The sequence below is a fragment of the Arachis hypogaea genome, chromosome 20 (genome assembly GCF_003086295.3).
Source record: "Arachis hypogaea cultivar Tifrunner chromosome 20, arahy.Tifrunner.gnm2.J5K5, whole genome shotgun sequence".
Taxonomy (NCBI): domain Eukaryota; kingdom Viridiplantae; phylum Streptophyta; class Magnoliopsida; order Fabales; family Fabaceae; genus Arachis; species Arachis hypogaea.
The window spans coordinates 115261019-115282440 of record NC_092055.1 but is presented as its reverse complement, the minus strand read 5'-3'; the positions used below and the strand labels follow the sequence as shown (position 1 = coordinate 115282440).

General features: G+C 35.5%; 5 protein-coding genes and 1 long non-coding RNA gene across 31 annotated transcripts; 3 read left to right on the top strand and 3 right to left on the bottom strand.

Moving 5' to 3' along the window:
- Positions 1-924: 924 nt before the first annotated feature.
- Positions 925-1581, bottom strand: LOC140182899 (uncharacterized). The gene is made up of 2 exons (XR_011879221.1): positions 1443-1581; positions 925-1208 (listed from the first exon to the last, which is right to left on the bottom strand). It is a non-coding gene; the product is annotated as an uncharacterized lncRNA (long non-coding RNA).
- On the top strand, positions 981-1950 carry LOC112786828 (NAC domain-containing protein 104). The gene is made up of 3 exons (XM_025830193.3): positions 981-1176; positions 1294-1559; positions 1637-1950. The coding sequence occupies exons 1-3, from the start codon at positions 981-983 to the stop codon at positions 1814-1816; spliced, it is 642 nt and encodes a 213-aa protein (XP_025685978.1). The 3' UTR covers positions 1817-1950.
- Positions 1951-3140: 1190 nt separating this feature from the next.
- LOC112784164 (serine/threonine-protein kinase SAPK3) lies at positions 3141-8434 on the top strand. 26 transcript variants are annotated; one of them, XM_072230829.1, is made up of 13 exons: positions 3318-3578; positions 3703-3925; positions 4815-5025; positions 5177-5477; positions 5607-5683; positions 6152-6214; positions 6361-6420; positions 6617-6763; positions 6839-7006; positions 7098-7202; positions 7280-7378; positions 7885-7965; positions 8079-8434. In XM_072230829.1, the coding sequence occupies exons 9-12, from the start codon at positions 6914-6916 to the stop codon at positions 7894-7896; spliced, it is 309 nt and encodes a 102-aa protein (XP_072086930.1). In that variant the 5' UTR covers positions 3318-3578; positions 3703-3925; positions 4815-5025; positions 5177-5477; positions 5607-5683; positions 6152-6214; positions 6361-6420; positions 6617-6763; positions 6839-6913; the 3' UTR covers positions 7897-7965; positions 8079-8434. The 26 variants fall into 26 exon arrangements, with proteins under 26 accessions (XP_072086929.1, XP_072086930.1, XP_072086932.1 ...); XM_072230842.1 differs by having other exon boundaries at positions 3330-3578; positions 4815-5093; positions 8051-8434; XM_072230835.1 differs by having other exon boundaries at positions 3351-3578; positions 8051-8434.
- Positions 8435-8774: 340 nt separating this feature from the next.
- On the top strand, positions 8775-12259 carry LOC112786187 (protein FAR1-RELATED SEQUENCE 5-like). Its single transcript, XM_072231185.1, has 7 exons — positions 8775-8780; positions 9468-9527; positions 9627-10363; positions 10460-10860; positions 11082-11299; positions 11453-12043; positions 12140-12259. The coding sequence occupies exons 1-7, from the start codon at positions 8775-8777 to the stop codon at positions 12257-12259; spliced, it is 2133 nt and encodes a 710-aa protein (XP_072087286.1).
- Positions 12260-13008: 749 nt separating this feature from the next.
- Positions 13009-14922, bottom strand: LOC140172836 (uncharacterized). The gene is made up of 7 exons (XM_029296516.2): positions 14614-14922; positions 14443-14529; positions 14242-14373; positions 13941-14075; positions 13746-13849; positions 13553-13628; positions 13009-13452 (listed from the first exon to the last, which is right to left on the bottom strand). Exons 1-7 carry the CDS (start codon positions 14920-14922, stop codon positions 13204-13206), a joined length of 1092 nt encoding a protein of 363 aa, XP_029152349.1. The 3' UTR covers positions 13009-13203.
- On the bottom strand, positions 14807-20134 carry LOC112784761 (uncharacterized). The gene is made up of 9 exons (XM_029296517.2): positions 19684-20134; positions 17788-17874; positions 17435-17702; positions 17139-17333; positions 16937-17056; positions 16661-16828; positions 15631-15792; positions 15141-15469; positions 14807-14946 (listed from the first exon to the last, which is right to left on the bottom strand). The coding sequence occupies exons 3-9, from the start codon at positions 17456-17458 to the stop codon at positions 14925-14927; spliced, it is 1020 nt and encodes a 339-aa protein (XP_029152350.1). The 5' UTR covers positions 17459-17702; positions 17788-17874; positions 19684-20134; the 3' UTR covers positions 14807-14924.
- Between the last annotated feature and the right edge of the window lie 1288 nt (positions 20135-21422).

Sequence of the window (21422 nt, the reverse complement as noted above, 5' to 3'; positions counted from 1 at the left end):
GATTTGTAGTTATTAATTAATTTTTATTAATATTTTTAATGATGTAAAATTTTATTCAATAGTATAAAATTATTTATTTTTTTTAACGATTAAATACTAATCAAATTTTAATAAAAATACGTGCTGACCTTAAACTTTCTCTATCCTTAATTCTAAGACCTCGCTTATTTTATCATCGCAGCTTTTTATAAATACAATTCACCGTTAGCTTAGAGCAAACAAAAAAATTTATCGCAACCTTGTATTTCGATCTTACAAAAGTAGTAGTACTATGAAAAAGATTATCACCTTTGAAACAATATCCATATATATAGAAAAAGAAAAAGTTAAGCACCTCCAAATTAAAATATTTGTAAATGACGCGTTTATTGTGTAGCTTTGCATGCAAACGCGATACATAATTAACAAGTGGCAAATTGTTATTCCATTGTCATGATTCAATAATTATGCATGTTAAGTTTATAAGAAAAGAATTGATAATTAAATAATTGATTAACGTAAGCAAGAATATTTTAATATTTAAAGAAACACTAATTAATTCCCTATATATTTTCTTCTACTAATATTATTAATTAAGTTTCTATCATTTTCCAAAAAACAATATTGAATTTGGTGTATATCGTCATTGCAAAGTCAACTAACTTGTCATACATATTGTTGAATAATATTGCTGGAAATTAACTTTAGTGTGTGTGTATATATGTGTCTTAAAACCAAAGTAGTTAGCTTTTGTTGTTAGTTTCCTTGGCCGCCTTTAATTAACCTTGTGATATTATGACATGTTCCAAGTACTACCGCCGCCTTTATAATTTCCAGCAATCTATCCATCCATTATTATAGTTAGCTTTTGTGAAAAATAATCAACCCGAATCTTTATCTCTCTACTCAGCATCTCAAACTATATATATAGTGACAAAATAAATGGATTATGGAAGTGTAGTTATTACTATACCAAACTCAACAATTCATACACCAATTCTATGATGATGATGACTACTACTTCTACTACTGCAGATTATGAAAGCGTGAAGCAGCTTCCTCCTGGGTTTTTGTTCTCTCCAACGGATGAAGAACTTGTCCTTCACTTTCTCTATGCCAAGGCTTCTCTTTTGCCATGCCATCCCAACATCATCCCTGATCTTGATCTCTCTCTCGCTCATCCTTCCCAACTCAACGGTATCTTTAACCTACTCAATTTCTTATCACCACTTTTCATATAACAACCAAGTTAACACCTTTTACTTTAAACCAAAATAATTTATTTTAAAATTGAGCAGTGTAAATATTTGGCAGATAAAGCGTTGTCAAGCGGAAATCAATACTATTTCTTCAGCAAAGTGAAGGAAAAAAGAATAACAGAAAATGGGTATTGGAAGGAAATAGGTGAAAGTGAAGCAATATTGTCATCAACGGTTGAGAAGAAAGTAGGGACAAAGAAGAACCTTGTATTCCACATAGGAGAAGCTCCACACGGCATTGAAACCAGTTGGGTCATGCAAGAATATCATATTTGCCGATCCTCTAACATTATTTCTACAAGTAGAGCCAGAAGAAAACACGTAAGTCACTACCCACATCCACTATAGGTTTTTTTTCCTTTGTGAAAATTTACTAACATCTAATTAAATTAAAACAGGATCATCAAATTTGGAGCAAATGGGTTTTGTGCAAAGTGTATGAAAAGAAGGGGTCCGTACGAGGTGTAAACTACTGTAGCGACGATGATGACAGTGGGACAGAGCTATCTTGGCTTGACGAAATTTATCTCTCGTTGGATGATGATCTCGAAGAAATTAGCGTCTCCATTTTAGATTGAACTAGTGAAGTACCCGTGCATCGCACGGGTATGATAAGCATAAGGGAAAGTATGAGGAAACAATACACTTATTGTACAATACATACAATGTGGGTGTAATGGAAATTAAAAATAAATAATGGGTTATTAATTAATTTCATATTATTAATAATTTGAAATTTGAAATTTAAAACTATTTAGAATTAATCTTAATTATAGATTCAAATCAAATATTTAGGTTAAAAATAGAATCTCCCTGACGGCATATTCTCCTGGAGTACACCGTTGCCCCATGCGCTGATTTCCACCTTCTCCAGCAGTCAATTACCCATGCCTGCGTCCTGTTGATCGGCTTCTCCCTTCAGCTCCGATCGAACATTGCACCGCCAACAACGACTAACCAACCAGTGCCGCACTCTCTTCCGCACACAGCGCAGCCGGTTTTGAATACTTCAAAATGGCAGAATCACAAGGAAAGCGTGTTTCAAGCGAGGATCCTCTTTTATGCACGTCACCTAGCCGAAATTCATTAATGGAGGTCGATATAGTAGAACCTCTAGAGTGTGTAGCCTCTGACGATTCAAAAAATTTATCATACGAACAAGAAAACTTAGCCGGCAATGTCGCAGGCCATGCTCACGAGCCGAGCAAGGTGAGCAATTTGGATCCTCAAATTCTGCCATGGATGTTTATCGTGCGTTTAGTTTTTAGGTTTAGTCACAATGTAAAGGAGTATTTTAATTGTATGGTTATTGAAACATGCAATTGTAATAGTCAGTTGAGATGCAAATAAATTTATGGGTGTTTTATATTTAATGGTATCATTACATGCATTGAGGATTAGATGAAATTATTGCATGCTTATATGATTACATCCAGGAAGCATAATTTCGTATGTGTATTGAAGTGAATGATAGTTGTATTTGCACCATGCTAACCATGGAATGTTTAGCTTAGTGTTTTAATCATGTAATAGTATGTTTAAAAGCTAGATCACTGCATATTTTTTTAGTTACATGCTGATATGCTTCCTGTCTTTTATTTTAATATTTTTCATGCTTATATTAGTGCTTTAATCATGTAATAGTATGTTTAAAAGCTAGCTCACTGCATATTTTTTTAGTTACATGCTGATATGCTTCCTGCCTTTTATTTTAATATTATTCATGCTTATATTAGTGCTTTAATCATGTAATGGTATGTTTAAAAGCTAGCTCACTGCATATTTTTTTTAGTTACATGCTGATATGCTTCCTGCCTTTTATTTTAATATTTTTCATGCTTATATTAGTGCTTTAATCATGTAATGGTATGTTTATATGCTCACTGCATATTTTTTAGTTATATGCTCATATGCTTCCTGCCTTTTATTTTAATATTTTTCATGCTTATGGGATTATACACTACAAAAAAAGAGTTTAAAATGGCATTTATATTACGGCGGTTTTAAAGAACCGCCATAATATTCAGGTATTATGGCATTTTATGCTGTTGCCATAATTAAGTTTTCTAAAATTGCATTTTTTGGTGATTTAGGCGGTTTTTAACCGCCATTATCGAAGTCATTATTAAAAAAAAAAAGGCCCAAACCCAAGAAAAACTCTAATGCTGTTCTAGAACTGGTGAAAGTGAAACCCTACAAAAGTGAAGCTGCTCCAATGATCTTCTCAGCAGCGCTCTCCAGCGACTGAAATCGAAAACAACGATCTGCGTGACAATCTTCTCCAGCGCTGCTCCGGTGACGATCTTTTCAGTGGCGTTCTCCGACGAATCGATGCTTTCAGTTTTCACTCTCTTCTGGCTGTTTCTTGAGCTGTCTTTTTAGTTCATTTTTTTCTGTTTTTGACTTTTCTTTTTCTTCACTCTTGGTGAAATTGAAGTTTTGGTTGTTGATCTGTGATGAACAGAAACGGTGATTCTGGATCGAGGAGTTAGGGTTTTGATTGAGAGCGATGGGGAGAGGAAAGATCGCGATAAGGAGGATCGACAATTCCACGAGCAGGCAAGTGACCTTCTCGAAGCGAAGGAACGGTTTCTTGAAGAAGGCGAAGGAGCTTGCAATTTTGTGCGATGCTGAGGTTGGAGTTATGATCTTTTCCAGCACTAACTCTATGATTTCTCCAGTACCAGGTACTCACGATCCTCGTTCTAATAAGCTCTTATATTAGATAGATCTTTTCTTTTTTTTGACTTCTTCGTCGATCCTCGTTCATAATGAATGCTTATGTTGTATTTGATAAAATGACAGGGTTCAATTATAGCTATTATTATGGTTGTCATTATACTGAGGCAGGACCTAGATTTTACTCGTTTGCAAGCTCATGTAAACTCTGCTGGCAGACTCGTACATGCATTGAACTTGTTATGTTAACAATTTCATTACAAATATAGTTGTTACTATGCTCAACCTGCTTCCTAATATTTATAATGATGATGCTCTTGATTTTTCTGCATTTTTTAATTCACGTTTATATTGTTTTGATAAGTTTTTTTTTATAGGCATGAGTCTTCAGATTTAATTATAAGTTCTTTTTTAATTTTATGGCAAGTTCTACTACTAGTAATGTCTTTCCTCCCTGCTACTTCCATTTTGTAATTACTTTAAGGATGTCTTGTGATTGAAAATTAATTCACGTTTATATGGACTGATGTTGGGGAGTGAAAGGGATGTCTTGTGATTGAAAATTAATAATAAATTTCCTTTCTTATTATTTGATTTGATATGTTGTTAACTAGGTATGTGCTAAATCTAAAGTATGCTTCAACTGTTTTCTTTGAAGTGATTAACTGATTTGTATATATTTTTATGTGTGGAGAATCTTAGTTTACATGTGATAGATAAGATAATGTCATTGATAATGAACAAAAGGAAACAAAAAAAAAAGGTGTTGGCTTTGTTTGTGTTGCAGCTATCTAAGGGTGTCTTTTAGTATCTTATTATCTTCTTTTTATTTGTCTTTAGCATGTACTTTGTGTCAATATCTAAATGTGTTTGATGTAATATGCTTATATTCAATAGGTAAAGAAAATGTGTCCAAATGATCCCGATGCAACAAAGAAATTGAAGAAATGTGAAAAGGCAGTTATGAAACTTAAATTTGAAGAAGCCATTACTGCACCAGAGTCTCAAAGGCGTTCAGTAGCTGAATCTATTCGCAGAATGCTTCTATGTTTTCTGATCATTACTGTCCTCTCTATTCTGCTGTGAAACTTCTTGATTGTGGTTCCATGTGAGCTTTTTGAAGTGGCTATTTTTGTTATTTTCTGCATGTTCTTTTTTCTGTCTAATTGTGTGTTGGTAGGTAATCTTTTGTCTTCTATTTGATTCCAGTAAGTTGGGTTTTCTCGTTTAAAAAGTGATGCTTCATGGTTTCAATGCAGAAAGTGGAAGCAAGCTCTAGCTACATTCACCCATCCATCGAGAGGCTACAACAATTGCAAGAAAGAAGTTTACCGGCCTGCATCAGCTTTTGCCAATTCTTTTTTTCCTTTTCCCTTTAAATTGTCAAATTCATTTGTTTGGGTTCCCTTCCTTCTTCTGAGCTTGGCAACTTTTTTATTTAAATTTTAAGTTTTTAACTCATGATATGTTTAATTTGCTTGGTTTTGCATATGCATATAACTTAATCTTCAATGTGGCAAAGAGGTTGTCGCAGGAGATTGATGCATCGCATCAGCGAAGGTGGGACTGTGTGATTGTTAATCGATATCTGCATGATCTTTGGGACTCTGATTTTAAAGGAATAAGTTGCTTGTTCTTTTGTAATTTATCTATATGTTGACTTATTCTGTTTATTTATTCCAATTACAGTAAAACAGGATTTTTTTTTCTTCTCCTTGGCTTCCGCAAGATTCTTTGAAGACTAAAGCCTCCTCTTCGCAGCACAGGTTAGCTTAACATCTCTTTTTCCTTTTGATTTTCCTTTTCTGCACTTATACTTTTATGTGGTCAGATTATAAAATTTTCCTTTTCTGCACTTGTACTTTTATGTGGTAAGATCATGGAATTGGATTCATTACTCATTCATGGTGGACTTTAGTACCTTGCGGCTCAGTTCTACTACTACTACTTTCTGCACTGTCAAAAATCCAAAAAGATGATTTCATATATTGTGACACCAAGTCAAAGCTGTGCTGTTTGTATATATAATCCTATATACATATTCAGTTTCACTTATGTTGTTCAGTGTTCAGTGATGAAAAAGTTTTGGCTCCTATTCTTTTTCTTGTACATAGATTTTCTGACCCAATTTTTCAAAGAAATTTTTATTTTTTTTAACTAGTATCTTAAATCACAGGCTACTTTTATATTTATATGTATCTATATATTGATCTATACATTTTGCTACTTTTCAGTGTAAAGAGATCATGAATTTTGTGGTAGCACCAAGCTGAACAAATTATTTTCACTTTAATCAGGTGAGAATATAATATGATTAACACTTAATTAGTTATCTAATTCTAGTCTTGTTCATCATTTTCACTTTTACCTGGTTTTCTTTATCTTATATATGTTTGAAGAGCATTATTTTCTTATCTATTATATATGTTGTCTAAAACTTTAGTGACTGGTGTGATATGAGTTTGGAACTGGAAGAATTATTGAATCTGATCTCCTCTTTTTGGTAAGCCACATCTAAAATCTTTGTTCATCACTGACCCTATAGAATGCTACGCTATCTATATCTCTTTTTAAGGGGCTTAATCTTCTTTAAATGTTGAAACCTCAAACCTTTATAAACCATGATGATATTAATAAGGACTAGAAATTACCTGTATAAACCTCAAACCTTAGTTATACTATATTTTTCACCTGATCAGGTGTGATCTTGCTGGTTTGGAAGATGCATTAGTGAAGCGTGTGATGATCACCCCAGAGGAAGTTATTAAACGGAGCCTCGATCCGCAAAGCACAGCAATAAGCAGAGATGGCTTGGCCAAAACAATATATTCTAGACTCTTTGACTGGTAATTAAAAAAAATATATAATCAAATTCTAGCTATTCAAAACCTGCTCCACTAATGTGTTTAATTTGTTAATAGGTTGGTGGACAAGATTAACAATTTGATCGGACAAGACGCGACTTTTAAATTTTTTTATTGGAGTCCTTGATATCTATGGCTTTGGAAGCTTTAAAACCAAAATCAACAGTTGGAACTCCAGCATACATTGCTCCGGAGGTTCTGTCACGAAAGGAGTACGACGGAAAGGTATTTGATAATTTGAGTTGTTTTGACCATTATCAATTCATAGTCTTATTAGAACAGCTTGATTTTGTAAGCACTTTGTCTTATTTTACAGATTGCAGATGTTTGGTCCTGTGGTGTGACCCTTTATGTCATGTTAGTTGGTGCATACCCTTTTGAGGATCCGGAAGATCCTAGAAATTTCAGGAAGACTATTGGGGTGAGCTCTCATCCAACTTTAACAGCTTGAATAATCTTTGTTAGCAGAAAACTCAAACTTTGATCCTTTGGTAACAGAGAATAATAGGTGTTCAATACTCCATACCAGACTATGTTCGCGTTTCTGCAGAGTGTAGGAACCTTCTCTCTCGAATCTTTGTTGCCGACCCTGCCAAGGTATCTTTTAAACTTGATAATTCCTCTTGCCGCAATTTCTATCTAGATTCAGTAATCAAATGATATACTAAATTGAATGGATGAACTAATGAAGTATCATGTACATTTTACATTACTGACACATTGATCATAGCAATAAAAGGTAAAATCATAGTTATCGTAAAGGATAAACATTTTCTTGCTTTGAAAGAATCAATGCATGTATTCATGACAAAGTATCTGTTAGAGAATATTGTCTAGGATATTTGTCTATTAATTAGATTGATAATTTTGTTAATGATAAAATACTAGGCATTCATCGCCTATAAATAGATGGTATCTTGAATCATATTAGACAGTAGACACAGCTATCACACAACACAAATAACATCTTAATATCAAGTTTACTCTTGAGTTGTTATCATGAATTCTAACAGCATCCAAATGAAAAATGGATATGCTAATTTACATCTAGTTTCTAAATTGATTGTTTCTTATCCTTGTTAAAGATTCTATTTTTGATGTAGGCAAGTGGGTAAAGGTTGAGAGGATCAAGAAGAGGATGAAGAAGGGGAAACAGAGAAAATTCCAAGGGTTGAGTTGGATAGGTAATGTATAACAATATTGTAGGTTGCTGAATGATTATTTCTAGATGGGTGGCTCCATTGAGATTTCCCAGATTTGTGTTGGTAGGTAAGGTGTTTGGGTTTTGCTTCTGCAGAAAGAACAGGATGGGTTTTGCTTCTGCAGAAAGAACAGGATGCGTTGTTTCATGCTCCTCATCAGGCAACAGTTACAATATCTCTTGGGAGGCACCGTTGGACGAGCCAGCGAAGCAAAGGATGCTTAAGGTTAAGGAGCCATTAAGTTTACTTATGATGTAATTGCAAGGAAGTGGAAGCGTAACAAGAAAGGATTTGCTCATGAATTTTGACAATATTTACCTTTGTTTAATTTAAAGCTCTTGAATTATGATGGATTCCATGACCGCATTATTCTATTGTTAATTTAAAGAATAATGTTGGCATTAGGTGCTCCTCTTTTTATCCAATCAAGTTTCCTTTGATTGTCTTCCAATCGACTTTACTCTTTCTTTGAATCTTTCCGTTACTTTTAAGAAATCTATTTCACAAATTTGTTGCTTAATCAAAATTAAGCTGCAGGAGTAAAAGAAAACAAGTATAAGGAGGTCATAAGAAAATTGCAAGCTTGGTGTTCCTATTTAAAATAAGAATGAATAAACAACTTGAAAATATCACTTTAAATAGGTGGTTTCATTTTTATTTTAAAAAACATAAAATTGTTATTATAATTAGGTATAAACGGCGGTTAGAAACTCCCATTTTAAACGAAAATGATGTCATTATACTCTGGTTAAACGGCGGTTAGAAACCCCATTTTAAATGAAAACGATGTCATGGCGGTTAGAAACCCCCATTTTAAACAAAAGATGCCACTATATCCTGGTAAAAACGGCGGTTATAACCGCCATTTTAAACAATATAAAAACTGCCGTTTTACGTGGAAATAATGGCGGTTAAAAATTTTAACCGCCATTTTAACCATCAGAAAACCGCCGTATTATCCACTGGTTATTACGGCGGTTTTCAGAAAACCGCCGTAATAACCAGAATGGCGCCCAGAATTCCGGCGTTTCTTGGAGGCGCCATTTTTGGTAAAAATGGCGGTTAGAACCGCCGTAATTTCCAAAAAAAAACTGCCATTTTAACCTTTTTTTTTGTAGTGATATAGTTAATCAAAGATGTGCTTATGTTTTATTGCATCTAAAGAAACGAGTGTGTATATGTAAATATATAGGAAAAGAATTTTGTGGCTGGAGTGAAAAAAGAAGCCACTAAAGGGTGAGTAAGGCCCATAACTATTAGCCAAAATGGAACAAATAATTCCACAAGATTTTCATTAAATGAGAAAAAAAAAACAAATAAATGGTGAAAACTAATTAAATAATACATGAAATGAAAAAAAAAACTCTTTGCTTGATTTGTAGCTGTTGATGTGTTTTTGGTGATTGTTTTAGAGATTGTATTGAAATGAGTTTTGATCAGGATCTTCCTCCTTTTGGTTACTTTGTTTGTTTTGGGAATTTTAGGCCGCGCAGTTGTCGGATGTTACAGATGTTGGAAGTGATGAGATGGAGTTTGGTGATGAGGTATTGGAGTCTAGCTTACTTTTGTGTACTCATAATGTTCATGTTTGATTTGATAACTAATGGTAATTAATTTTTTGTTCGAATTAATATAAAATACAGTTACCAGATCATGGTTGCTTACAAGAAGATGAGATACCAAGAGTTGGAATGCGGTTTGCTCAGTTACAGATGGCTCATGACTTTTATGTGAGCTATGCAAAGAAAGATGGATTTGCAACTAAGATAAGGACGACAACATTTGATAAGATCACAAAGGCTCCCATTAACCAAGCTATACACTGTAATCGTGATGGGATCCGCGAGTCTCGTGTTAAAGCACCAACGCGGAAGAATACGATTTCAGCTGCTGGGTGCAAGGCAAGGATATATGTAAAGTTTGATAAAGACGTGCAAGACTGGGTTTTACTCAAGGTTGACTTGACGCACTCTCACCCCTGTTCACCGAAAAAGGCAGTGCACTACCATGAGTATAGGCAGTTGACCATGCATGCGAAGTGCGTGATCGAGGATAATGATGAGGCTGGGATTCGACCAAACAAGACATTCTTTGCTTTGTCAAATGAAGCTGGTGGCCCCTCTAACTTGGGATTCTCAGAGAAGGATTTAAGAAATTATATAACAGCAAGGCTCCAAACTAGCAATGTGAATGCGGATGTCAGGGAGATGATGAGCTACTTTAGGAGAATGAAGGACATCAATCCGAACTTCTTTTACGCGGTGAAGTTGGACGATGAGTGTAAATTTAAGAGTGCAGTATGGGTTGATGCAAGGTGTAGGGCGTCGTATGAATACTATGGGGACATCGTGTCAGTTGATAGCACGTATAGTACAAATAGGTACGTGGTAGTTAAGTTGGTGTTTTTACCTTTTCTTGATAATACGCTTTTTTATTGTGATTGGCATTTCTTACATCTGGTTGGTTTTTCTGGTAGGCATGGATTACCGTTTGTGTCGTTCGTTGGGGTCAACCACCATGGTAGGTCGACCCTCCTCGGTTGTGCTTTGTTGGGGAATGAAGAAATCGGAAGTTATGAGTGGGTTTTTAGCCAATGGGTGAAGTGCATGGGAACTGCTCCAAAGTGTATCATAACCGATCAATGTCGATCCCTTTACCGTGCGATCAAAAATACTTTACCCGACACACGCCACCGGTGGTGCATTTGGCATATTATGAATAAGCTACCTTCGAAGCTTGGGGGTTACCGCCGGTACGGAGCTTTGTATGGTGACCTAAACGACATTGTGTGGAACTCTCGGACGGAGGAGTCATTTGAAGATGATTGGGCTGATTTTATAGATGAGTACAACTTACATAACAACACATGGCTGTCAGGTTTGTTTCTGTACGATTACTTCTCACGCTTTAATTGGAATTGTTCGGCATCTGAATGTTTAGTTTATCAGTAATTTTGGATGACAATTAGCTGGATGTTCATTATAGTAAACATTTGGATGTTTAATATATCAGTGATTTTGGATGTTCATTTCTCAGGTGTAGTAATATGTTTGGGATAAGCTTTATTTGCTTAATTTGGTATTATTTATTTCTTGTAGATCTGTATGATGAACGACGCATGTGGGTCCCAATATACTTCAAGGGTGAATTTTGGGCAGGAATGCGGAGTACGCAGAGGAGTGAGAGCATGCACGCATTCTACGGTGGATACTTACACAGTAAAACTAGCTTGGTCCAATTTATTCATGAATATGACAATGTGCTTGGAGTCAAGGAGCAGAGAGAACTGGAGGATGATGCTGCAGACTCGAGGGGGGTTATCCCTTGTGCAACTACCTCGCCTATAGAGAAACAGTTTCAGCAAGAATATACCACGAGCATTTTTAGGGATGTTCAAATTGAGTTTGTGAGGAAGGCTAACTGCAGAGTTTCTACAGTTGATGAATAGGGTCCATTGGTCTGCGTGAAGGTGGAAGAGAAGAAACTACTCAACGATACTATTCTATGCGTTCCGTACGATGTTCACTTTGACCGTTCCACACATGAGCTTTGTTGTGAGTGCAATCTTTTTGAGAGTTCAGGTGTGTTGTGCTGTCACTGCCTTGAAGTTTTCCATTCGTATAAAGTGTACAAAGTACCTTCCTGTTATATTCTTCCTCGATGGAGCAAGAAGATAAAGCGCAAGCATACGTATGTCAAAAGTAGCCATGATGTCAGTCGGTCGGATGAGAGTCATGTTGCATTCAGGGGACTGTGTGCACACTTTTATAATGTTGCTCAAGAGTTCCTCGGTGATGATGAAGAAACAGCATTGCTGCATGTTGCTTTGGAAGAAACAAGGGCCAAGTTGGCTACGCACCGTGCCAAAAAGAGGTCCGAGAGCGTGGCAGAGACTCAGACCAACATTGGCTCTCAGAGTTCGAATGATGTCGGTGTTGATGACATCCAAGGCCCACCGAAGGTCACCACAAAGGGCAGGCCAAAGAGTAAGAGGCTCGGCTATGCCCTTGAGAAGTCCATCAAGAATTCAAGACGGAGAAAACAAAAGAATTCACCCCCGGTATATGTTTGGCTTAATCCCAACTTTGTATGCTTATTTGGTATAGTACTATCCTAGAACATAACCATTGGACTTTTTCTTTTTAATTTTTGGCAGGTGGTTCGTCTGCACACATTTCAAGATATAAACCACTGTGCTGTTTCTGGCTTGAATGTTCCCGAACAAGCCGGTGGTTTCATGTCTTTGTTAAGCTCCTTCAACAAAAAGTGGGATTAGTTGTACGAGGTTGTGATAGTGTATATTTTCTCATTTCTGTGTTTATAGGATTCATGTTAGTTTCAAGGTTCTAAGGCAGCTGTTGCAAAGGTCCACATGTTATTGATTGCAAGAACCATTTTTCCATTTGTTAAAACGAAGCATTTTACTATTTTTATTTCGTGTAGACTTCATGTATAACATGTATATTTGATGGTTATTCTGTAACTTAGTATATAGTTTAATAAAGTTGTTTCTGATTTTTACACGCTTGACTATATAGTTTTTCGGTACTTAACTGTTCCTCATAGACATTGTTTTCACGTATTTTTAATGAACTAAAGTGGATGTTCATTTCTATAGGCTTTCAGATGTTCATTTTTACTATAAACAAAGATGGTTATCCGTTAGCATTAGTGACCACTAGGTTATGTTTTGATTTCTACACCACTAGGTTATGTTTTGATTTCTACACGCTTGACTATATAGTTTTTCGGTACGTAGCTGTTCCTCATAGACATTGTTTTCACGTATTTTTAATGAACTAAAGTGGATGTTCATTTCTATAGGTTTTCAGATGTTCATTTTTACTATAAACAAAGATGGTTATCCGTTAGCATTAGTGACCACTAGGTTATGTTTTGATTTTGACCTTGTTAGATTGGATGTTCATCATAGTAACGTATAGGATATTCAGATTAGCTATATTGACGGATGGTTAGTGGTCACCAGTTTTGATAAGCACAAATATGGCAGCTTTACCAAACAACTTTGATAAATCTGGGAGTCTAAAATCTAAAAGACATGGATAAATTTTAGGTAACATAACCAACATATCATTGTACTGTAGAAAAAAAAATGTCATGGAATCAGGTCTTTCTAATGTGAAAAATAACAAATCATTAAGCATGTCAGCAGTAAGTAAACTCAGTATAATCTGGTAGATCAATTCATTGTAACTAATACTAAGTAAGCAACTTCTTCCTCCCTCTGCGCATTGCCCCCTTCGGTAATCCCTCCGCACGTTCAATCAATGACCCTGTACTAGGTGCAGTGTATGGTGAACGAACGTCCTTCTTCTTGTTCCGTGGTTCATTGCGACGAACAGGTATAACCTTTTGTTCCAATAACGAAATGAGCTGGTGGACCAATGTATTGTGCGGGCCACAAATAATATCTAGCATCAACTCCATCCTGTCTGATTGGAGTGAATCCTGTGGGTAGATTTATCAGTTGGTTTAGTATTTTGAACCGTTACAGTAATAATTTTACAAGATCAATCATGACACTTGCGCAAATGTGAGATTTACAAACCTCATCCCATTCACAAAGTTGACGTTCTTCGGTCCAACTCTCCATCAACTTAATGACACACATGCCACAGTCAAAGCTACAGGACAATAAAATGCTATTGCAATTAAGTTGAGAAAAACCAACTTACATGGTTCGACACAATTTCAAATGAAATCTAACAAAGCCTCAAATTTGGGTTATAATTTCATCTCACTTGTTCGGTTGCTTTGGAACCCTCGCGTACGAATGAGCTGGGCCATGCGTAGTCCGAACAAATGCAGGAATAGAAATGCTTGCCATATCCTCACATAGTCTCCCCTGAAAATCATGCAACGAACATACGCGAGCAAAATTATTTCCACTTGAACTGTGCGGATGTATATTGATTAAAAGAATTATGGTATCTTACCACATATGCATCGAGCTTTATTCGTTTATCATCTTCTGGGCCATAATGCAAACTGTCGAGAATAAGTAAATGCTTCGCAACCACATCAAATGCATATACCCACCAATGGCCCCTCCAATAATAAGGAATTAACCACTGCAGCAAGCAATACATATGAAGAAATTATCCATGTGAGGAGATAAAAAAAGAAAGAAGAACACAAAAACTATTGATCTCATTCGACCATTCAAGAACCTTAACATTCTCAAATCATGTGACAAGCTATTTCCAACAGGTATTTAAATATAAAACAGCAACTCACCCATTTTCTCTTTGCAGCTTCTACTTTGTCAAAGAACCTAGTATCATCACCAAAGCTTGGACTAAGACCATCATAAATTGGTTCCACACCGTCCATAAATGCTTTCAGACTATCATTTTTTATCACTGACTCCTGCAGACCCACACATAGTAAGAATCCCAAGAAAAAGCTTTATCCACATTGTAATAAGAATGTAATTACCAATATGCCTGGACACACGCAATAGAACTCTCGCTTGAACCTAGATGATTGAGTGTCGTTGAAAGAATAACACATCCATTGAATTACCTACACAGAGTATTCAGCAAGTGTAATTCAAACACCAATATAAGTATAGAGAATTAAAACCCATGCTTAAGTTCATATACTTACACAGCTGTTTACCCAACTGCGGGGTTTCAAGGTCCAGAAATCATTCCTTTGTAGTACCATATAGCCCTGCCCTTCATAGGAAGCTAAATCTTGATTTTTATCCAATGACGGGTTAACTATCCAAGTTCTGATTTGTTCCTCCTTAGTCTCCCCCAATTTTATTTCTCTTAGTCTTGGATGAATTGAATGTATTGGGGACGGGGTTGGAGTCTTTTCAAGCTGAGTTAAACCCAGTGAAAAGCTCGGTCTACCTGGACTCGGTGTATGATAGGGTGATCTTTTTGGAAACACCGTTTGCAGGGGTTGCATGATTATGGCTTTGGTTTGGTGTCCCTGTTCAACATTATTGAGAACTTGGTCAAATTCAGGACACTGAACGATAGAGATGTCAAATTCGCTGCAAACTAATGGAACAAGAAATTAGCTAAGAGAACAAGTCATGCCTAGCTAGACGGCTAATCACATGACATGGGTGTGAAAAAAAAAAAGAAGAAAACATGCAGCAATGTAATTAATAACCCACTAACCGGTCAAAATCATAGTCACTGAGCTGTACAGGTGTTGCTGGCGGTGTGTGTGGAGATCCATTTTTGAGGTCAGTTTTTCCAGCTTGATGACTTTCATGAGTGCCGTTGAACACTGGATCTTCTTGTCTTGATTCATGTGGCGGAGGGTGCTGTCGGAATAACCGTATCCTTCTAGCAAGCGGGACATGGTCATCATCATCAGATTCTGAGACTACCAATGGCGCAGCAGTGCTTCCTGAGACACTTTCTTTTGGAATTTCTTTTCTGGTGATTGGTCTAGATCGGCTCCTACTGGCAATCACCTTTCTCCTCGTACCAGTCTTGGATTGCTGTGATGTAAATTCATGCATATCATCATTTAAATTAACAAACAAAGAAAACCCTACTAAAGTGAACAACCAAATCATACTAAGGTGTAAACCCAAAAATATAACAAAGTGAACATCCAATTCAAATTATCACATAAGCTATGATACAGAAAGCAGACCACCTTATCCGTCTCCGTGTATCTTGGCTGAGATGTAGTCTTGCCTTCGGTAGACGGAAATTGGTCAGTGTTCTTGCATGGCCTTCTGCACCCTCCTTTCTTGTTAACTGCCTTACTCGAAGGCTGCTTCTTGTGTCTTTTCCTTGAATTGTTGACTAGGCAACCCTGTGTTCAACATGGGACAACAAATACATGGAAAAAATCTAATGTGAACTTTCAGGCGTTTGGGAAACATAACAACCTCACAATCGTTCATAAAAACTAACCATCTATTGCCACACTATATTTTACATCCAAAACCCAACTATAGTGAACATCCTTCAGCAAGGTAATTAATCAACTAGGCAGCACCATCAAGCAATTCTTTCATACATAAAAAGCCATCCAAATAAATTAATCATAATTTATCTATCCAATTCAGGTTAGAACCTAATTTGAGCATCCTAAATCCTCCTGTTTAAGTAACAAACTCAACTAAAATAAAACCTTAATAAAATTAAAACACAACTATATTCAAACAAGCTTTCAGCATATAAACATGTAAATATCATACACGGTCATTGAACCATCTCAAGCAATACTATAGTGAACATCAACAACCCTACTACAGTGAACATCCTCAACTACAGTCAACCAAATAGGCAGCCCCGTAAAGCAACTGTTTTAAACATAAGAAACCATCCAAATAAAGAAATCATAAGTTATCTATCAAGTTCAGATTATAACATAATTTGGGTATTCTAAATTAACAAAATCAACTCAATTTAATGCTTATTAAAAATAAGACACAGCAACTGTATTCAAACAAGCTTTCGACATAAGAGCATGTAATTATCATTCACGGGCATTGAATCCAGCTCTGCCAAACGTTCATTTATAACCACCATGTATCAAAACAGGCTATGCAGCCACATAAGGAAGTTAATTTAGGATTTTGTAATAGCAGATTCTATGATAAGGATCAAGCATCCTACCACACAGGTAAAGAACCAATTAAATAAGCTCACGAGCTATCAAAAGAAAAGCAAATCACCTTTTTCGCCTTCTTGTAGCTTGGATGAGGTGAAGTCTTCCCTTGGGTAGACGGTGATTGGTTAGTGTCCGTCCGTGTCCTTTTACACCGTCCTCTCTCGTTAACTGATTCACTCGAACAATGCTTGTTCTTTTTTCTCCGGTTCCTTGCATTGTTGATTATGCAGCCCTGTGTGTTCAACATTGTGCAATATAGACATGAAAAAAAATCAAGGTGAACAGCCATTTGCATTATTGATCAACTAGATTATTAAAAATACATTATTAGAATTTGAACCTGTGAGATAACATAGTCGGCCTTCATATCAAGTTCATTCGTGGTCCATTCAACAATCCAAGGCTCGGGTACTCTACATGCATGCAATGGACCATGCTTTAATCGGTGAAAGTACAAAACCTATAAAGAAATATATTACATGTTAGGAAATAAACCTAAAGCCGTAGATATGTTTTAAATTTAAATAATTTATTGCCATTACCAACAACACAAACATGCACCCCCCGCATGTTTCCCGGTTCTCGTATTGGAATTTCCTTATTGCTTCTCTGTTGCTCGGTCTCCATTGGACAAGCAAATAGAAAGTCCCGCAGTTGGGTTGTGGTTTTCTTCTGAAATTGTCTCTTAATTGCCAAATGTGATTCATCTTTTTTCTGCAGCTCGGGAATTGGCTCTCCTGCGCGAAACAAAATATTTTACCAGTATCACTGCATGTCAACATTGGAATAAGCTTTACCACACAGCAAAAGCTTTACACCTTACATAATTTACACTAACCTCTAGAAGGTATGCCGAATACATTGCCGATAAGTTCTGCAGAAATGTGAATGTCACCGGCGTCTACCCTGAGAGTATCTGTCTCCACGTCATAGGCCCTTGCTAATTGGAGCATGATGCTCTGCTTCACATGCCATTGTGGTACCCGACATAGGAAATCAAATCCAATGGCCTCAATCTCAGCTAACTTACCTTGCTCATTATGTCGTTCCAAGTGGGTAAATAAGTTGTTAATGTAGCAAGGTGAGCAACGCGTCTCCACTAGTTTCTGTTGAGTAAAACAAATACGGATCAGCAGAAGGTGGTAATAAAGAACCATATATGTTCATTTAATCTAGTAATCAACGAGATACCTTTTTACCCATCTGGTTTTGTCTTCGGCCGGTTTAGAGATAGGTTTGTCTTTTGCTTGGTCAGCTGTAGTTGCTGTTTTCAACTTGCTGCATTATTGCGATCACTAATTACTTACAGGAAAAGTATTAAAATAAATTCCCCTCACTTCTAACACTCGACTCTCATTCTACCCTCAATTCGAGCAACAATCCAAGATGGTCTCAAAATCAATTCCATGGGCAGTTAATAATCAAAAAAATGGTTAATACTATATAAGAAATACATATATAATTTTTCGTATTGCAGAAAAGAAAACAATTTTGTTTATAATGCAAGCAATGTAATTTAATATGCCAGCCTCTAGTAGTTCTATGTCGTGCTGAATTCACACTGTGGAAAAAATTATACCAAAGTCGCCATGTAAGATCACACACTGAGTGTTCATCCAAAGTAAGTAACAAGGTCAGCCACATTAATTTTATCCAATAACCAGGACCAATGAATATGAAAAAATAAATAAACAAATAAATAAATAAATAAGATCAACAACATACAAAATGATCATAGTAATAAGATTAGGTAATATGAAGGAGCAAGTATATACTACACATATACACCACACAATTCTCAAGAGTCAATCACATGATCAAATAATGACTCTCATAAAGTGGTAGTTCTGGTATATAGTGCTGGTGATGAATCATGAGCAACAAAATTCAATGGGCTGATATAACATTCCCTAACTCCCAATATATATATATACTAAATCCACAAGAAACTCCCATCACATTATTTCAGTTAGGCAGTGCTTGATCAGACTCCATTTAACCACAACTATCCTCGTCACAAAGCACTCACAATTCACAAAACCTTAATAAAAGAAAAGCAAAATCTCCAAAACACTAATGAATGATTCTCTATTGCTGGATTCTCTAGATACAAGACTAGTATATGGCAAACTATTTTATTGATTTAGAAACTAGAGAGAAAATGATAGAGTTCAGCGAGATAAAGAACAAAGAGGGCACAATAATCAAAGTGGGTTACAACTAACAAATTGGCATCCAATTCTGGGAAACCTGGAGTAGAAGCTAAAACATAACAATTACAAAACTGCTCTTTGTAACAATAATAATCAATCAATCTGAAAGACAATAGCACTCACTAATCTGCAAGCGAACACAAAATTAAAAATTAGGAAAACACTCCCAATTAAATCAATTAAAACAAAACTATCTAATATATGAAGACCACTACCATCTAATAAGTAGAAACAATTTGTATTATTCATCACAAATATTTTTTATCCAAAATGCAATTAGACCGACTCACAATTTCTATCTTTTAATTTTTGATTATACGTGCTTTATTCTTATTGCATTTTCCCAATACTAATACTACTTTTATCAAAGCCACTCCCCAGTACAATTTCACATTTTGAAATTTTAAATTAGCATTCATTGGTATTGTTGTCAAAGTTGATAAAATTGGAATAAACCATTACAGTAATCTCCACTCATTCATATATAAAAATAACTTTAATCCTGATCAAAAGATGGAAAAAAATTTGCAAAACTAACCATCCAAATTCCTATTAAAGTAACCATCCAACAAATATCAACCAATATTCAACGATGGTCAGCCATTATACGTCACGTTACATGCACATGGTCCACACGGAAAAAGACAAAAAATTTTCAAAATTAACTCATATATAAACACGATCCCAAACTTTTCCAACCTTTCCCGCGCTAAAATAAAATTATGAAGAACTTCAACAACATAAACTAACTACAAAAATGGCTCCTACTGCTATTCCACCATGGATAATCACGTATTTCATCAACAAAATCTATCACTAATCAAACATGCAACCGCAATTACTAATCAGAAACTGAACAACCTCACCCACTTACCTTGGATGGTTAGGATTCTTCAGGTCAAGATGTTCGATCTCTTTCCGGTGACCCGTTCAGTAGCAAGCGGGTATTTCTTGAAGGTCGGTTGCTTCTTTGCTCAGAGACCACGGTGCCCGGTGGCGGAATACTCGGAAGATGTTTAGTTCGGCGGTGAGACCTCCCACGCCGCTGTTCTGGTCGACGGCTTCTCGCCCGGCAGCTAGGTTGCAGCGAATGCCGGTTGTTCAACGACGGCGCCGTGCTGGTTGGGAAAGGAACAGGTCGCTTGGGCTCGCCTGTGACCTTCCTTGCTTGCAGGTGGCGGGGCTGAGGGTTCTAACGCTCTCACGAGTCTCTGCAAGGAATTAGGAGGGTTTGAATATTGGGAGGAGAAACGGCAAACGGGGATTTGGGAAAACAATCAGCGAAACAAAAGGGATTGGGGTTTTGGGGAAACAATCAGCGAAACAAAAGGGATTTGGAGATTTGGGGATAAATTGTAAATAATAAAAATATGGTAGTGTGTTAAAGTAAACAACCATAATAGGATTAGGATTAATTTTCTGGTTTAATTTTAATTTGGGCCTAATAAAGAGCCCATTGTAGCTATTGTATACATATCTCATTGTTTCCCTAGCGGTATCCTAAGTATAATGAAAAAAATTAATATTAAGGTACTATTAGATTAAAAGATTTGGATCTTTTAAAGTTTGAATTTCACTTTAAAGAATAAAGTGTGATCTTTCACCATTGATTTTATAGGTGGGACCAAAAATAAATATGAAAGAGAAACTATTCAAGGGTAAAAAATTACACTTTACTCTCTAAAGTAAAATTCTAATTTTAGAGGATCCAAATCCTAGATTAAGTACTTAATATGGACCTTTTATATTAAATTGGATCACAAAAATAAAAATATATAATTTTACTTTTTAGATAAATACAACAGTTTATAAAAATAAAAAAATAAAAAATACCGTTTAATTATAAGAAACACATTATAATATAATTGTATAATAAAGTTGTGAATAAAACAATTTAATATTAAAGTCTTGTAAAAAATTTAACAATAAAATTAAAATTTTAATAAATAAATTATTACCTTAATATAACAAAAAATATTTGTTATGTCATTTAATAACAAAATTACAAAAAATGACAAAATTCTATTAATAAAAAATTACAATACAGTGCAATATAATTATCACTATATTTAGATAATAAACTTTCAAGAGTCATATCATTTGAAAATAAATAATACTAGAGTAAAGTATCGTTTTTGTCCCCAACGTTTGGAGTAAGTCCTATTTGTGTTCCTAACGTTTAAATCGTCCTATTTGTATCCCTAACGTTTATAAAAGTGATTCAATGTTATCCTACTATCAATTATACTAACAAATCAGATTATATTTTTCAATTATTCTCACTTGGATGTATTCATTCTCAATTAGACCTCACTTGGATGTGTTCAATTTTAATATTATACCCACTATTTGTATTTAGATTCAATTATGTCCCTAGAAAAGTGAATTATGTAAATGTTATAGGAATTAATTTCAACTTTTGATGAGCTATTTTTCGGAGTGGATCATCGATTCTATGCCAGACATTTGTATTCTAACTTCAAGAAGAGATTTTTAAAACTCAAATTAAAGCGTTCATGATGTGTAATTGACGGCAGGATAACATTGAATCACTTTTACAAACGTTAGAGATACAAATAGGACGATTTAAACGTTAGGGACACAAATAAGATT

What these genes read in the sequence shown, in the direction of transcription:
- LOC112786187 (XM_072231185.1), top strand. An exon ending in ATGCTGCAGACTCGAGGGGG is followed by an intron (nt 11,300 to 11,452) that starts GTTATCCCTTGT and finishes GTCTGCGTGAAG; the next exon opens with GTGGAAGAGAAGAAACTACT. An exon ending in AACAAAAGAATTCACCCCCG is followed by an intron (nt 12,044 to 12,139) that starts GTATATGTTTGG and finishes AATTTTTGGCAG; the next exon opens with GTGGTTCGTCTGCACACATT.
- LOC112784164 (XM_072230828.1), top strand. Translation starts at nt 6,914, where the DNA reads ATGGCTTTGGAAGCTTTAAAACCAAAATCAACAGTTGGAACTCCAGCA. An exon ending in GAAAGGAGTACGACGGAAAG is followed by an intron (nt 7,007 to 7,097) that starts GTATTTGATAAT and finishes CTTATTTTACAG; the next exon opens with ATTGCAGATGTTTGGTCCTG. An exon ending in ATTTCAGGAAGACTATTGGG is followed by an intron (nt 7,203 to 7,279) that starts GTGAGCTCTCAT and finishes CTTTGGTAACAG; the next exon opens with AGAATAATAGGTGTTCAATA.
- LOC112786828 (XM_025830193.3), top strand. Translation starts at nt 981, where the DNA reads ATGATGATGATGACTACTACTTCTACTACTGCAGATTATGAAAGCGTG. An exon ending in TCATCCTTCCCAACTCAACG is followed by an intron (nt 1,177 to 1,293) that starts GTATCTTTAACC and finishes AATATTTGGCAG; the next exon opens with ATAAAGCGTTGTCAAGCGGA. An exon ending in GTAGAGCCAGAAGAAAACAC is followed by an intron (nt 1,560 to 1,636) that starts GTAAGTCACTAC and finishes AAATTAAAACAG; the next exon opens with GATCATCAAATTTGGAGCAA.
- LOC140172836 (XM_029296516.2), bottom strand. Translation starts at nt 14,922, where the DNA reads ATGCAACCCCTGCAAACGGTGTTTCCAAAAAGATCACCCTATCATACA. An exon ending in TAAAGCTCGATGCATATGTG is followed by an intron (nt 13,850 to 13,940) that starts GTAAGATACCAT and finishes CATGATTTTCAG; the next exon opens with GGGAGACTATGTGAGGATAT. An exon ending in AACTTTGTGAATGGGATGAG is followed by an intron (nt 13,453 to 13,552) that starts GTTTGTAAATCT and finishes ATCTACCCACAG; the next exon opens with GATTCACTCCAATCAGACAG.
- LOC112784761 (XM_029296517.2), bottom strand. Translation starts at nt 17,458, where the DNA reads ATGTATTCGGCATACCTTCTAGAG. An exon ending in GCTACAAGAAGGCGAAAAAG is followed by an intron (nt 15,793 to 16,660) that starts GTGATTTGCTTT and finishes TGTTGAACACAG; the next exon opens with GGTTGCCTAGTCAACAATTC. An exon ending in GATACACGGAGACGGATAAG is followed by an intron (nt 15,470 to 15,630) that starts GTGGTCTGCTTT and finishes TTTACATCACAG; the next exon opens with CAATCCAAGACTGGTACGAG.